This window comes from Triticum urartu, chromosome 2A (genome assembly GCF_056163025.1).
Source record: "Triticum urartu cultivar PI428250 chromosome 2A, HENAU_Tu73, whole genome shotgun sequence".
Classification (NCBI taxonomy): domain Eukaryota; kingdom Viridiplantae; phylum Streptophyta; class Magnoliopsida; order Poales; family Poaceae; genus Triticum; species Triticum urartu.
Window position 1 is genome coordinate 685,989,810 of NC_141874.1, and position 13,843 is coordinate 686,003,652.

At 51.8% G+C, this 13,843-nt stretch overlaps 1 protein-coding gene across 2 annotated transcripts; it reads left to right on the forward strand.

Moving 5' to 3' along the window:
- Window positions 1-9,312: 9,312 nt before the first annotated feature.
- Window positions 9,313-12,977, forward strand: LOC147986729 (F-box/kelch-repeat protein At5g60570-like). Of its 2 annotated transcripts, XM_087544924.1 has the most exons (3): window positions 9,964-10,016; window positions 10,158-10,251; window positions 11,360-12,977. In XM_087544924.1, the coding sequence occupies exon 3, from the start codon at window positions 11,424-11,426 to the stop codon at window positions 12,771-12,773; it is 1,350 nt and encodes a 449-aa protein (XP_087401050.1). In that variant the 5' UTR covers window positions 9,964-10,016; window positions 10,158-10,251; window positions 11,360-11,423; the 3' UTR covers window positions 12,774-12,977. The 2 variants fall into 2 exon arrangements, with proteins under 2 accessions (XP_087401051.1, XP_087401050.1); XM_087544925.1 differs by lacking the exons at window positions 9,964-10,016; window positions 10,158-10,251 and adding an exon at window positions 9,313-9,522.
- Window positions 12,978-13,843: the final 866 nt, after the last annotated feature.

Consider the following 13,843-nt stretch of genomic DNA (forward strand, 5'->3'; position numbering starts at 1 on the left):
TCAACGACACCGATGGTCTGGAAGGAGAGGGTGAACAAGCTGGCTACGGTGACCTAATGCTGGTGCAAGAAGAACATGAGGACAGATCCGGTGACCCAATGCCGGTGCAAGAAGGAGACCGTGATGACGGCTCTGGTGACCGAACCGAGTCCGGCCAGGTATATATATTAGTTAAGCCTGTGCTGACTAGCTGATTGATGCATTCATTGTTTTGGTATGTACACATATTAATTAAGTCTTTGTTCTTTTTTCTAGCCCTCCGGATCGAGCACAACTTCGGTAAAGAGACGAGGCCCGAAGAAAAAGTTGAGTTCGGATGAAAAGTTTGAGATCATAGCAATCGCGCCCGATGGCCAACCGATTGAACCCCTCCGGACAAAGAGCGCATTTGTTGCTCAGTGCGGGGTTCTGGTTAGGGACAAGATCCCGATAAGCATCCAGCAATGGTTTAAGCCGGCTACAGAAGACCCTGAGGTGTCTTATGTCAATGATATGCAGAAAAATGATCTTTGGACTGAGCTGAAGTCAAATTTCACCCTACCGCCAGAGGATAATCCAGAGAACCCAGTTAAAGAGCAATTAATCAAGTCTTTTGCTCTTAAGAGGATGGCAGAACTATTCAGGAGGTGGAAGAAAGAGCTGAATAAGTTTGTCGAAAATAATGAGACACCAGAATTCAAGGGCAGATATGAGAAGATCAGAGATCACTGGCCCGCATTTGTGGCCCATAAGACATCGGAAAAGAGTAAGAAGATGTCGGCGACAAATAAGCAAAATGCTGCTAAGAAGATGCTTCACCATCGCACGGGGTCAGGTGGCTACCTCGTAGCCCGGCCTAAGTGGGCCAAGACTGAGAATGATCTGGTTGATAAAGGGATCGAACCAGAGACAATTAGCTGGCCAGACCGTTGCCGGATTTGGTTCTTCGGGGCTGGCGGAACCTTGGACCCTGTAACAGGGAAGTGCATTTGGACGAACAATCAAATGGACATACCAGTCAGGAAGCTTAAGCAGTATATCGAAGCAGCGCAGCAAGGGAAGTTCTTTCCAGACAGAGAGAACGACGAGCTCACAATGGCCCTCGGGAATCCTGAGCACCCTGGACGGACACGAGGCATGCCAGGCTCCATTCCGTGGAAGGTTGGGTTTCCGGACGCAGGCGGTTACAAATCCCATGAGAGGGGGAAAAAAGTGCAGCAGACCCAAATGCAGGCGCTGCAAGCAAGGGTAGACGCGATAGAGGAACGAGAAGCAAATCGCAGCAAAGTACTGCCGAAGCCTCCCCCGAAGCTACTCCGCCATCTCAGCACAGAAGCAGCGTGGCTTCCACCGAGCTGCTTCAGCCGGAGCATGCCTTGATGGCTCCTGCCAGCTATCCCGTGGATGCTATCACTGAATCTCAAAATTGCCACCTTATGACGCAATGGATGAATTTGAAGGTCAAGGCGGCTGTTGGCTCTGTTTATCCTACTGAACCCGGCACAACTTTTCACTGCCGGCCGATTCCAGAAGGATATGCTAGGGTGATGGTGGATGAAATAACGGAGGGATTTGAGGACCTCCAGCTTGACCACCCTACCGGTGAAGGGGAGACTCGGCTGGGGTCTGCTCTGAAGACTCCATGCCTATGGCGGAAGGAGCTCATCAACCTTCCGAACTGGACGCCTCCGCCTCCTCCTCCTCCTCCGGCGAGTCAGGGCACTCCGCCTCCTCCACCGCCTCCTCCTCCGGCGAATGACGATCAGGGCCCTCGGCCGGCTCCTTCTACGGCACGTGGCGGCACTCCGCCTCCTTCTCCGCCTGCGCCGACGCGCCCGAGCAGCCAACCTCCTCCTTCTCTGCCTCGTCAGCAAGGGCGGAAGAGACCTGCCGCCGCTCCAGCTGCTCCGGCGCGTCGTAGTCCTTCTCCTCCGCCTCGTAAGCAAGTAAAGAAGACAACCGCTCCGTCTGCTCGGTCGACGTCTAGCAGTACAACCAGAGGCGGGAGGACATACAGATTCGGTCCTTCTCTTAAGACTCCAGAGAAGTTACCATATGAGAGGACCTCGGAGGAGAACGCCGAGATCGCGTGAACCGAAGTGGATGACTGGTTTCAAGGGTTGAGAGCAAACAGACATCCACCTCCGGAGGAGAAGGTAGATCCGGTGAAAGTGAAGCGCACTCTGGCTACCCTGGCAAAACCACTCAAGTCTCCGCCGAAAGGCAACTATGAGCGCATTATTGCAAAGACATGGGCCGAAGCGGAGCGGTCGGGAAGTACAGTTAGTGATCAAAGGCTGAAAGAACGACGAGCAGCTGGGAAACAAATTGCCCAGCTCAGCGAACAAGCGAAGCAATCGTGCCCCCCCTCAAGGTGCCTAGTGACATCGTCAATCAGAGGATGGTGCCCGGTTATGGCAATGTTGACGATTACCTGTCCGACGATGTACATTATGATCCCATGGAGGTGCAGATACACAGATACGAGTACGGGAAGCCTCTCGTCAAAGATGAAAAATCTTTAACAACGATGATGCGGAGATTACATGATTGGTACTTGAAAATATGTAGAGAGTCTGGGGGAGGAGTACTTTGTATGCGAGAGTTAAACCGGAGTATGACCTCGTTGGAATTGAACTGTTGCCTATTCCATTTGAAGAGTTCTACCAGTTTTTCAATCAATTGGCCCTCGATAAAACAACGATCACCTGCTACTGTCTGTAAGTACTACTACTTCTGTCATTAAGTCTCTCTATATAGCTCATCTCTTTCATTGCATGTATTTATAATTATCCTCACTATATTATGCAGAATGAAGATCGCCGAATTGAAGAAAAGACAAATCGGTGATATTGGGTTCGTTAACACATATCTCATAGATGCAACTGAGGTTGAACATCGTCCCGGAGATACCGAGGCCAACTTGCTACGATCATTCAAAAAAATGAAAACAAAGATATAATACTCTTTCCTTACAACTTCAAGTGAGTGTTACTGTCTTGTGCATATTCGGTTTCCCTTATATATTAGTCCAGGTTATAATAATGTAATTGATGAGTTATGCATGCGTGTGCAGTTTCCACTATATTCTCCTAGAGATTAGGCTTGAGCAGGGAGTAGTAACCGTCTTGGACTCTAAACGAAAAGATCCCCAAGAGTATGCGGACATGACTGAAATCCTCAAGAAGTAAGTTAAATCGATCATTATCCACCATATCAGCAACTTTGTTCATTTCCTGATATCAAGTAATTGTTTTCTTTGTCCGGCAGGGTTTGGAGAAAATTCACCAGAAAAGTTCCGGGACTGCCGAAGGAGCTGGAATTTAGACACCCGAAAGTAAGTACTATAGTAGCATGTTCCGCGCATCTCCTAGTGATTCAAGCGCTAGTTTCATCAATACCATTTAGCATTCTTGCTTATCAGTTTGATTGACCTCTATTTCTTGTAAAGTGGTTGTGGTAGGAAAAAGGGAATGATTTCTGTGGATACTACGTCTGCGAGTCCATCCGCCACACGACCTGTGAGCGGGGCGGGTACTCTGATGAACAATATGAAGTACGTAAATAACAACATTCATAATTTTATTTTATTACCATCATTTGTATTGAGTTTCATTCATTCATATATATATATATGTATTGACCCCCTTCTTCAAATTAGATGTTTCGGAAGCGGGATGAACTCCTAGCACCAGCTCGCATGCGAGCAATTCAAGAGGAATTGGCGGCATTCTTTCTTGACCAAGTGATCGCTGAAGATGGAGAATACTATGTGGACCATGAGTCCGTATGATTATATTTGTAAGAGATAATTATTGTATATATGTAGCCGGTAGTGTCGGATAGATATACGAGAACTTGTTGTTCGACCAATCTCTCGGAGAAGGAGAGGTGGTCGATATCACTTCTCTCTGTATGCATATATGTTCATGACGATCTTCTGTTTCCTTCGTTTGCTTACTAGCTAACTAGCGTGTCCAGTCCTCTCTATACGTATGTATAGTACGTAGCGTCGACCAAGCACGGACATAAGAGAGGACACTTCTCTCTATTAATTATAGCTAGCTAACACAATATATGAAACACCTAAATTAACCCCCCAAAACCCCCAAACCCCCCCCCTTTAAAAAAAAACAAAACCCCCAGCCACAGAAATGCTGACGCGTGGATGCCTATTGGTCCCGGTTGATGCAACCAACCGGGACCAAAGGGTCTCCTGCCTGGGCTCCGCGCACAGGCCACGTGGAGGCCCATCAGTCCCGGTTCTGGATTGAACCGGGACTAAAGGTACAGGGCATTAGTACCGACACTTTAGTCCCGGTTCAGGAACCGGGACTAAAGGCCCTTACGAACCGGGACAACAGGCCCTTTTTCTACCAGTGGCGGTGAGAAGCGGGTTTGGGGGCGGTCAAGACTCCCGCAAACCTTCTCACGTTTGTCTATGATTGCGGAAGAAATCGCGTTTGGATTGCTCCACAAACGTTGGATGAGTTCCGCAGTCCAAACAACGCTGTCCAAACGGTTGCGAAGATTTGAGGATCAACGTTGGAGACGTTCTAATGCAAATCTGCATCAAGTTAAGCTGAAATTACAACTATTACAGCCTGTCTGACACATGTGATGTAGTAACTTTTTTGCTAATCCAACCGTACTTTGCCCTTGCACGCTCTACCAACTGCAGAGCGACCAGTTCTTGTGCCACATTAAACATTATTAAACTGCCGTTTAGGTTGGTTATAATGATAGTATCATAGCTAGTATCATGCATACCAACTAGGCAATTTTGATGATGTGTCATAGCATTAAATGAAGAAAGAGAGGGCGTAGTATCATATTATGATACCGTATCATATTAAATGCTATGCTACTTTGTGTCATGCATGACAATAAATAGAGTATTAAATGATACTAATATATGATACTATGCATTAAAAAGGTAGTATCATATACTGGTATCATATGCATGATACTAGTATATGATACTCCCCATTACAACTAGCCTTATGACCACGGACACTTCAATCCGGGACAGCCTTTAACCGTCCACACCAAGCTTGACAAACTTCGGTGGGACTACCGGTAAACCACTCACAGACAGCTTCAAGCAGAAGCATGTACCAGCAGCGTGATTGGTAGATCCAGCCGCGGAGGCGGAGACATGTGTCCGTCCGTGAGTCCGTCCGTCCGTCCGAGCGGTACTCCGCAACTCCTCCATTACCAAGGCACGCCAGCCAGCCAGCCAGCCCGTGCACAAAATCGAAGCAAAAAAATACACCCGTTGTGCATGAAATCTGTGCATGCATGCATGAATACGCCACTGTGTCGTATTCGCACCGCCACACCGACCGACCGTGGCTCTGCGCATACGCCGCACAGCAGTTATTATCGGCGGCATGGTACTACCGTAGAAAAAACCGCGGATACTGTAGATGTATAGGCTGGCTCCCTTAATAATGGTATATACAGTACGTAGCTGAGCAAACGAACGCGCGCGGAATCTTTGCTTGCTTGCGTGCTGCTAAACAAACGAAGGAGGGGGGCGCCGGGTTGGCACCAGATCCATTTCTCCTCCCTCCCGATCCCTCCAGGCCTCTACAGTTGGTGTACCGGATTGCATTATAGATGGATCGATCGATAGATCTCGCGGCGGGTCGTTGGAAATCAAATCAAATCTATCTAACATGGCGCAGATCTATCTATCTATGTATCTATGAAAGAAATCTATCTATCGGTCCATCCGGCCGGCGAGGCTAAAAGCTGCTGAAAGCCCTCCTGGGCTGATAAATAAAGCTCCGGGTGGTGGACGCACGCTGGCTGATTGCCGTCAGCGCAAAAGGCGGCCCATTATTCCATTCCCCCCTTGGCTATGACAGTGAGAGGAAACCAAGATAAGAAAATGCCCAGCTAACGGTCTCGCACCATCGCAGATAACGTAGTAGTAGCTTTGGCGTGTGAACCAACCACCATGTTGTAGGGGCGCTCTCACCATTTATTCGTGGCGAGGTGAGGGGGAGCCGTGTTGGGGTTCATGTGGCCGCGGGATCGCAAAGCCCCCGAGGAGGAGACGAAGACGGGGCCCCGTGGCCCGTGGGGAGGTGGATGGGGCCGTGAATAATTAAGGGGCGGCACTGGCAGGGGTCACATGGGGCGGGATTAACATGGAACCACCACCACCACCACCACCACCGTCGAGCGCATCTGCAGCCGAGTTAAGGCCACGCCACCGCCCGTTTTTCCTTTCTCGTGCTCTCGCCTCCTCCTTTCCTGCCTGGCCGCTTCAATTCACCTCCTTTGTCCGCTCCTCCGCCCCCCGCCAACGCCCTCCTCTCTTCTCTCCTCTCCTCTCCTCTCTCTCCTATGATCGATGGATGGGTCACGCGTGGACACTGTTCCACCACGTTGCGAGCCCGTGCGTCCCTCGTTGCGACCCGTATATCTCGCTGATTACCTTCGTGCATGCTGGACAACGATCCACGCCCTCCCACACTGAACTTTTTCTTTTCTGAGGAAACGTCACGCTGAACATGATGCATGAATGAATAGACGAAGGATGCTCATGTCATTCCAGTTTTTTTACAGATCAATATGAACTCTCCATTTCTCGTCGTTTGCGAGGTCTCTTTACAGGGAGAGTGAGAGCATTTGGCAGTGTACCGCGCCAGCTTTCTTCTCCCCGAAAGAAAAGAAAAGAAAAGCTAAGGGGAAAAACGAGTAGGGGAAGAGAGGAGGGATACACAAGGAAGGAAGGAAGGAAGGAGGCGGGACAAAAGATGGGCGCTGCGGGGGGTGGCCCACGGCAACGGAAGAAAAAGAGGCACAGCTGGGTTGGTGGATCTATCAGGAACAGGGAAGGAGGGGGGGCGCCCCACCACACCACCACCGCTGTCACCGCCACCCATCAAGCCAGCCACTCTGGTGAGTGTGAGGGGCGTTGGTTAGCAGTGCACAGATGCATGTGAGGATCATGTGAGCAGAGTAGAGCGGCAAGCGAGCGAGCGCATTTCCATCCCGTTCCGGAGCCCTTTTTCCACTTGCGGTAGGTTAGGTTAGGGGGAGTACCACCACCACCACCACCACCATCACTACTGCCCTGTAGCAGTAAAAAGCAAGCACTAATTAGCACGCTTTGCCCCGTCCTGCAAAGTGCAAAGCCAATATGTCAGAGCGAGACGAGATGTGGGGGGTTTAACTTCCTGCTCAAAGAAAAGATAGTAGTAGAATAGCATCATCTCCAAAAAGATTAGTCGTCCATGCATACCATGCCATGCCATGCAATGCACCTACTACCTAGTCCCTAAAAAGACTGTTAGGTGCGCACCTAATAATCAACCCCCCACTGGCCACTGCATTTCACCTCTCCCGGTCGATCGCTGTCTTCTCAGCACCACCTTTCTCCCGTCCAGTGGATTATGCTCGAAAGAGCGTGGCAGCGTAGCTTAGGCTAGGCGCATTCTACAGCTACTACCAGTAGCAGCTCCTGGAAGGAAAGGAAAGGAAAATTAGCAGCGCAAGTCCCAAACGTGGTTACAGTGGGCTAGCTAGCTATATGCGCATGGCCTGCGCTAGGCTTTAAACCCCCATTATGGCGCGCCACATGCCACAGTGGCGCTGCTAACTGTGCCGCCTGTCTTCCAGATGATTCCCCTCCGCCCTTTCCGTCCGTCTCCATCCATTCATTTCATTTTCCTGCACGGAAACGGATACGTACCCGCCAAGTCTCCTGCCAGCCCGGCCCAGCCCAGTCATCGGCTTTACTGTGGCATGATGGAGATCTACGGAGAGGGTCGACGGAACGAAAAGGTTCGTTGGGTTCGATCGGCCGATCGATCCGTCGAGCGCGACGCCCACTGTTGCCGGCAACAGGAGCAACGTGACGCACTGTGCGGTGGCCGGCGGCGGCGGGCCGGCCAGAGTGGCAGAGCGTCTCCTCCACCGTCAGCTGCGGGTGGCGAGCCAGATCTGGCCGCGCGTCTCCTCGATCGCAACAGTGGCCGCTGTACAGGGGCGCGCGTAGCCCCCGCCCCGGCCGTGCAAGGTGTTTGCGGTTGCGTTGTCCCGGTCATGCATGGATCGGGGAGGAGAAAGAAAGGAAAGGACTCTCCGGCGCCTGCGCCTGTCGATCGATCGATGGACGCCGATGGGATGTTTCCGTCGGGCCGGGGCTTGGCTGATTATTGCTGCTGCACGAACGTAGCACGTACGTACTACTGTACGTACCAGCTCACGCAGAATGCAGTCCGTCGAGCTAGACAGACACGGCTACAACTGCACGGGCCGAGCTCGCTTAATCTCGTGATGAAATTATGCCCGTGATGTTTCATGTTTTAACGGCGTCAATGGTCCGGGTAATGCAGTATCTGTGTAGTACTAGTACTTGGCACATTATCTGTCTGTGCGCGCCATGACGTCATCAAAAGGCAGCCCACTGTAACTCTGCCCGGCGGCCTTTGCGAAACGACGGGGCAAAAATCCTGGGGAGGGGTCAGGTCAAGCGGAGCTGCAGTAACTCTGCCCGGCGGTCAAACGCGATTGGCCTAATTAATTAAAAAAATTACCTTATCTACCGAAAGGGGGCGTGGCCACTTGCGGGCAGGCACTGTGTTTGACGAGGCCGCCAATGGCGGGCGCGTAACTTTCCCGTTTACCGGTGAGGAGGTGACTTTACTTACCCTCGCCGCCCCCTCTGCCGCGCGAGAGGACAGCCATCCTTATCCGGGCCGCACAGCCTGGCGGGCCGGCCGGCGGCCGAGTAAAATACGCGCCAGTTGCCGCCCTCGCTCGCTCATAAAAAATACTCCCACATTTCCTTATCTGCACACTGCTGAGCGCCACCATTTCTGGTGCCAGCGCGGCGCAGCGCTTAAAAAATACAGGCACTTTTCCGAAGCAACGGAAAAATTAGGTTGATGGGATGCCGTCCTGGTGGCGGCGTGCGTCACGTATTTTGTCGCCCAACGGTAACAAGAGGTCCGATTGGCCCTGGGCTTTGATCTTTTTCCGTAGTGGGCTGACACGGAGAAATGATGAGAAATATACTAACAAGCAGGGGAGGGGATGGATAATGCGGCGTCCTTTTCACCCTGTCGCCCGCTGCGCTGGGTTCAACGTGCGTGAAAACCGGTCGTGCCGTGCGTGGCCTACCCTACCTGGGGGTGAGGGTAGGGGCGGGGGCGGGGGTGGGTAGCTTTCGGGCCTCGAGATTCTTTTCACCGTGGACGTCGACCCGTCCGTCCATCCGTCTATCCCTTCCTCGCCCTGAACCCGAGAGAGGCAAGTACACTGTGCCGAAAACATTCCATAATAGCAAAAGGGCGAGCCGCAGGCAGGCAGAAAAAGAGCGAGCGAGCGAGCCAGAGCGCGCGCCCCGCCCGAGCCCGAGGGCGGCCGGGCGGATCAGACCAGATCTGCAGAGCGGTGCCGGTACTTGCTGCGCGCAGGGCTGGCTCGCCATGCGTGCGCCTCTGAGCGTGGTGACCGCGTCCACATCCCCCCCCGCCCGCCTCCGGATCTCGATTGGCCATTATCGACAAAATCTGCCATGTGGTAAAATCTTGCCCTAAGTTTTTTTTACTTTTGATTTCTGATTGGTGTGTGGGGGTGTGGGTGTGATGCGACGGGGAAGGCCGGTGGGGGGAGGGATTTTTTTTAGCCATCTTTGGGCGGTTTCGAGATAGTGGTAACAGTACGGTGGGATTAAGGCGTGGCGACCGAGGGCGGTAAAGGTTAAAAAAAAAGAGTAGGAGGAGGGGGTACACCGCACCCGCCGCGTGACAGATGGCGGCCAAAGTGAAAAAACAAAGCTCGCAATTAATCCATTGGCACTTCGGCCTTGGGCACGGCACATCACATGGGCGTATATATATCGCCTTTCCCCCGGCCACACCCCCTTCCAAATCTCTTGGCTCCCCATGCTCTCCCCGTCCCACTGACGGTGGTCCCCACCGCCCCCCGCCCCGCCCATATCTCGTCGGCGACCCGCGCCCCCTCCCCGCCCCACCCCACACGTCTCCGGCGGCGAGGGCACCCGGCCGTCTCCGGTGAGCCTCTCCCCACTCCTCCTCCTCCCCCCGTTTCCTGGCCGCGGCGCGCTCCGGGAGTGCGGGCTCGTTTGGTCGGCGGTGCCGGCCGCAGTCAGCCGCAGAGTCGTAACCGCTTTCGCCTCGTGCCCGTGCTCGCAGGTTTTCTGGGGCCGCTCGTGGCTGGCGCCGGGATGGAGCCGGTCGGGGCGCGCCGGTCGCCCGGATCTCGCCGTCGGGGCGCCGTCTCCCTCAGGTGAGGACTTCCCCTGCCCCGTCTCTCCCGTCTTCCCATCCTCTGTTTGCGCTGCGAAGGAAGGTGGGCGGAGTGATCTGCTTTTTTTCCCTCTTCTTCTTCTTCCTTTTGGGGTGGGTGACTTTACCAACTGAAGCCGGCCACGACTCGTCGAGTGATGAGTGACATTGTACCCAAGCAACTTAAATTCCGTTTTGTCTGACGGTGACAGTGGCTGCTGAATTGGTTGGGGAAACGTCTTTGTCACCTTTCCTGTTAGTGATGTGCGACGGTTCCGGGCGACAGAATGTGTGGTTTCTACATCGTTTTCATGGCTTCAGCGGCCACCGGACGTGTGTTCTCTTTTACTGGCGCGTCGATTGGTTTGCGGTGGGCATAGGAAGGTGTTTTAGCCGGGTTTATCCTCTAAATCTGGGATTATCTTGTAGTTTCAGTATTTTCTTCTTGTTCTTTCGGCGAAGCTGTAAGAATCCAGTTTACGTGTTCCATGTGAATCTGTTGTAAAATCGGACCGTTAATTTTGGACTGTTTCTCATGTTCTTGGATCTAGAACTGACGGATGGTAGGTCTAATGTGCTACCAGGTTGTGTGCTACGACGATTTTGTTGTGCAGCTTGTTGAGATTTGATATTTCGTGGCCTTTGTCTTCGTGCATTGAAGGATGTTAGTACAATGTTTACGGCATTCATTTATTGAAGCAAATAGTAACTAATTGTCATGGGCTTTTTTTATTGTGGAGCTCCATGAGCTTTTTTGGTCGATTGGCTGTCCAGGTTCCTGAAGAACAAATCATATAGCCATTGTCTTGTTGATTGATGCAGTTTCTCACCTTTTTGCTGCTGATGTTTAGTTCCCTGCTTGATTCTCGATACTGTTAAGTCGAAATAAAATGATTTCCCATTGAAGTAAATAATGTAAATATTTTCTGTGCAAATAGTCAGCTACAAGAGTGAACGTTCCTGTATGAATCTGATGTTGAACTCTGTACCGGTTGCTATGGTGAAAGTATATATACTGTCTGCTGTTTTTCTTTTTGATCGAGAATATTTGTGAAACGTTTCAAATAACCTTGTGCTTGTTTTGATCTTCATCTCAATATATTTTCCAGGGGCAGCCTTTGAACCTCTGAACTTCTGTGTCCTTGGGTCTGCGGTGATAAGTCAGGGAAAACAATGGAAGATTTACAAGATTGCAACTCCAAAAGCCTTGTTGCTGTTCCTGGTTCTCTAGTTCTGCACCTCTTCAGGCTGTTAGGTCAGCAGGATAATTCCTGGCAGAAGTACGCCTTGGCTTACTTTCTCTTGGTCAGGAATGAGTACTTCCCGAGGGAGCCAAGGAAAAGCTCTGCTGTGAATGGGCAACTTGTTCCCTGCTGTGATAGTTCAGATTTGGGGAGTAATGAACTGGAAGTGGAGAAGCAGAATGCTGTTGTCAAGAGCCAATCAGGAGGTGATTCCAGTTCCAATGGATCAAATGATTGTTTCCTTCCAGGCCTTCATGATGATCTGGCTCAAGACTGCCTTGCCTGGACAAGCAGATCAGACTACCCTTCACTCTCTTGTCTGAACAAGAAATTCAATACGTTGGTTAACGGTGGATATCTGTACAAGCTGCGGAGGAAATATGGCATTGTTGAGCATTGGGTGTATCTGGCCTGTAGCGCTATGCCCTGGGAAGCATTCGATCCGTCGCGAAACCGGTGGATGAGGCTCCCGAGAATGCCATGTGATGACTGCTTCTCCTGTGCAGACAAGGAGTCACTTGCTGTTGGGACACAGCTGCTTGTCTTTGGCCGAGAATATACAGGCCTTGCTATTTGGATGTACAATCTACTGACACGCCATTGGTCTCGCTGCACTCCGATGAATCTTCCTCGCTGCCTGTTTGCCTCGGGAAGCTCTGGTGAGATTGCCATTGTTGCTGGTGGGTGTGATAGGGACGGGCAGGTGCTGAGATCTGTGGAGCTGTACAATTCAGAGGCTGGGCAGTGGGAGACCTTGCCAGACATGAACTTGCCGCGGAGACTCTCCTCAGGTTTCTTCATGGATGGCAAGTTCTATGTCATCGGAGGTGTGACAAGTGAGAGGCATTCTCTGACTTGTGGAGAGGAATTCGATCTCGACACCAGGACATGGAGAAGAATACATAATATGTACCCCGGAGGCACCAGCGCCTCCCAGTCGCCTCCGCTCATCGCCGTTGTAAATAACCAGCTCTACGCGGCTGACCAGTCCACAAACGTGGTGAAGAAGTACGACAAGGCAAGCAACACATGGAACATAGTGAAGCCCTTGCCCGTCAGAGCGGACTCTTCCAACGGCTGGGGCCTGGCTTTCAAGGGATGCGGCGACAGGCTGCTGGTCATCGGCGGCCACAGGGGACCTCGCGGCGAGGTGATACTGCTGCATTCCTGGTGCCCCGAAGATGGGAACGGCGCCGGCGCCGCCACCGACTGGGAGGTGCTCTCGGTGAAGGAGCGGGCCGGCGTCTTCGTCTACAACTGTGCAATAATGGGGTGCTGAGTTAGCAGCACCCTGGCTTCAGTACATGCCGCCACTTGTTTAGCAAAAACCACCGATTCGTTGCTGCCATTCTAGCTGCTGCCACTTCGTATAATGACTTGTAATTCAGATATGACACCCCCTTTCCGCGGAGCTGTCGATTAAAATGTCGGGTCGAGAGCATAGAGAGCATTCAGTTCAGTTCACCTGGAACTTCTCTTTTAACACTCTTCATTCAAAAGTCCTTATTCTTGTTGTCTGGCATGAATTTTTTTCCACGCAGTATTCTTTGTTCACTCGTTATTCTGCTGGGCCGAGTCGAATCGCATCTTTCAGTTGCATATATTGTCTCTGTCCCATACGTATAGATCGGTAGATTCTGTTCTACGTACATACTAAAGAGTATGTGTGTGTGTGTGTGTGTGTCTGTTGTTCAGGGTCGGGCAGTAAACATTTTGCACTTTGCTGGTCCATGCAAAGTGTCGGTGGTACGCAGGCTCAAGGGACGGGAAGGGACCAAATCAATTAGAGAAAAGGGGACCAAATAATTGTAATCGCCAGATGCTCGCACTGTTGTGCGCTGCCGCCCCTGCTCCAACTTGCCCCGCTGCTGTGTTTCCCTGCGCCGTACCCGCCAATTCCCTCTCGGCCTCACACATTTCTTTCGCGGTACAGCTTGACAGATACGGGTGGTGGTGGCGGCGGCAAAAAGGCTGTCTGTCTGCCGCCGCATCTCGATGATCACTTTCTGAGGTGAGGTGAGGATCCTGGGGGAAAATATGCGGCGGTAGGAGGAGGGAGTACAATCTCCCCAGCTTCCTCGCGTACTTGGCGTACCTCCGGTTGCGCGACGCGCCCGGGTTTCATTTGTCAGCGATACAGTTTGGCCCGGGGCCTTTTCTGCCTCGCCTTTTTTTGTTTGAATTTTCTGCCTCGCTTTTGTTGATTCTAAGGCTCGGTCTTGTCAACCGGGTCAAAATGGACGAAACTTCAACACAAAATTACCTCAATAGGGCGCGATGCTATTGATGCCTCGGGCTAGATAGCATGATGCCTCGGGCTAGGGCGCGATGCTATTTGACATGACGTCT

What these genes read in the sequence shown, in the direction of transcription:
- LOC147986729 (XM_087544925.1), top strand. Translation starts at nt 11,424, where the DNA reads ATGGAAGATTTACAAGATTGCAACTCCAAAAGCCTTGTTGCTGTTCCT.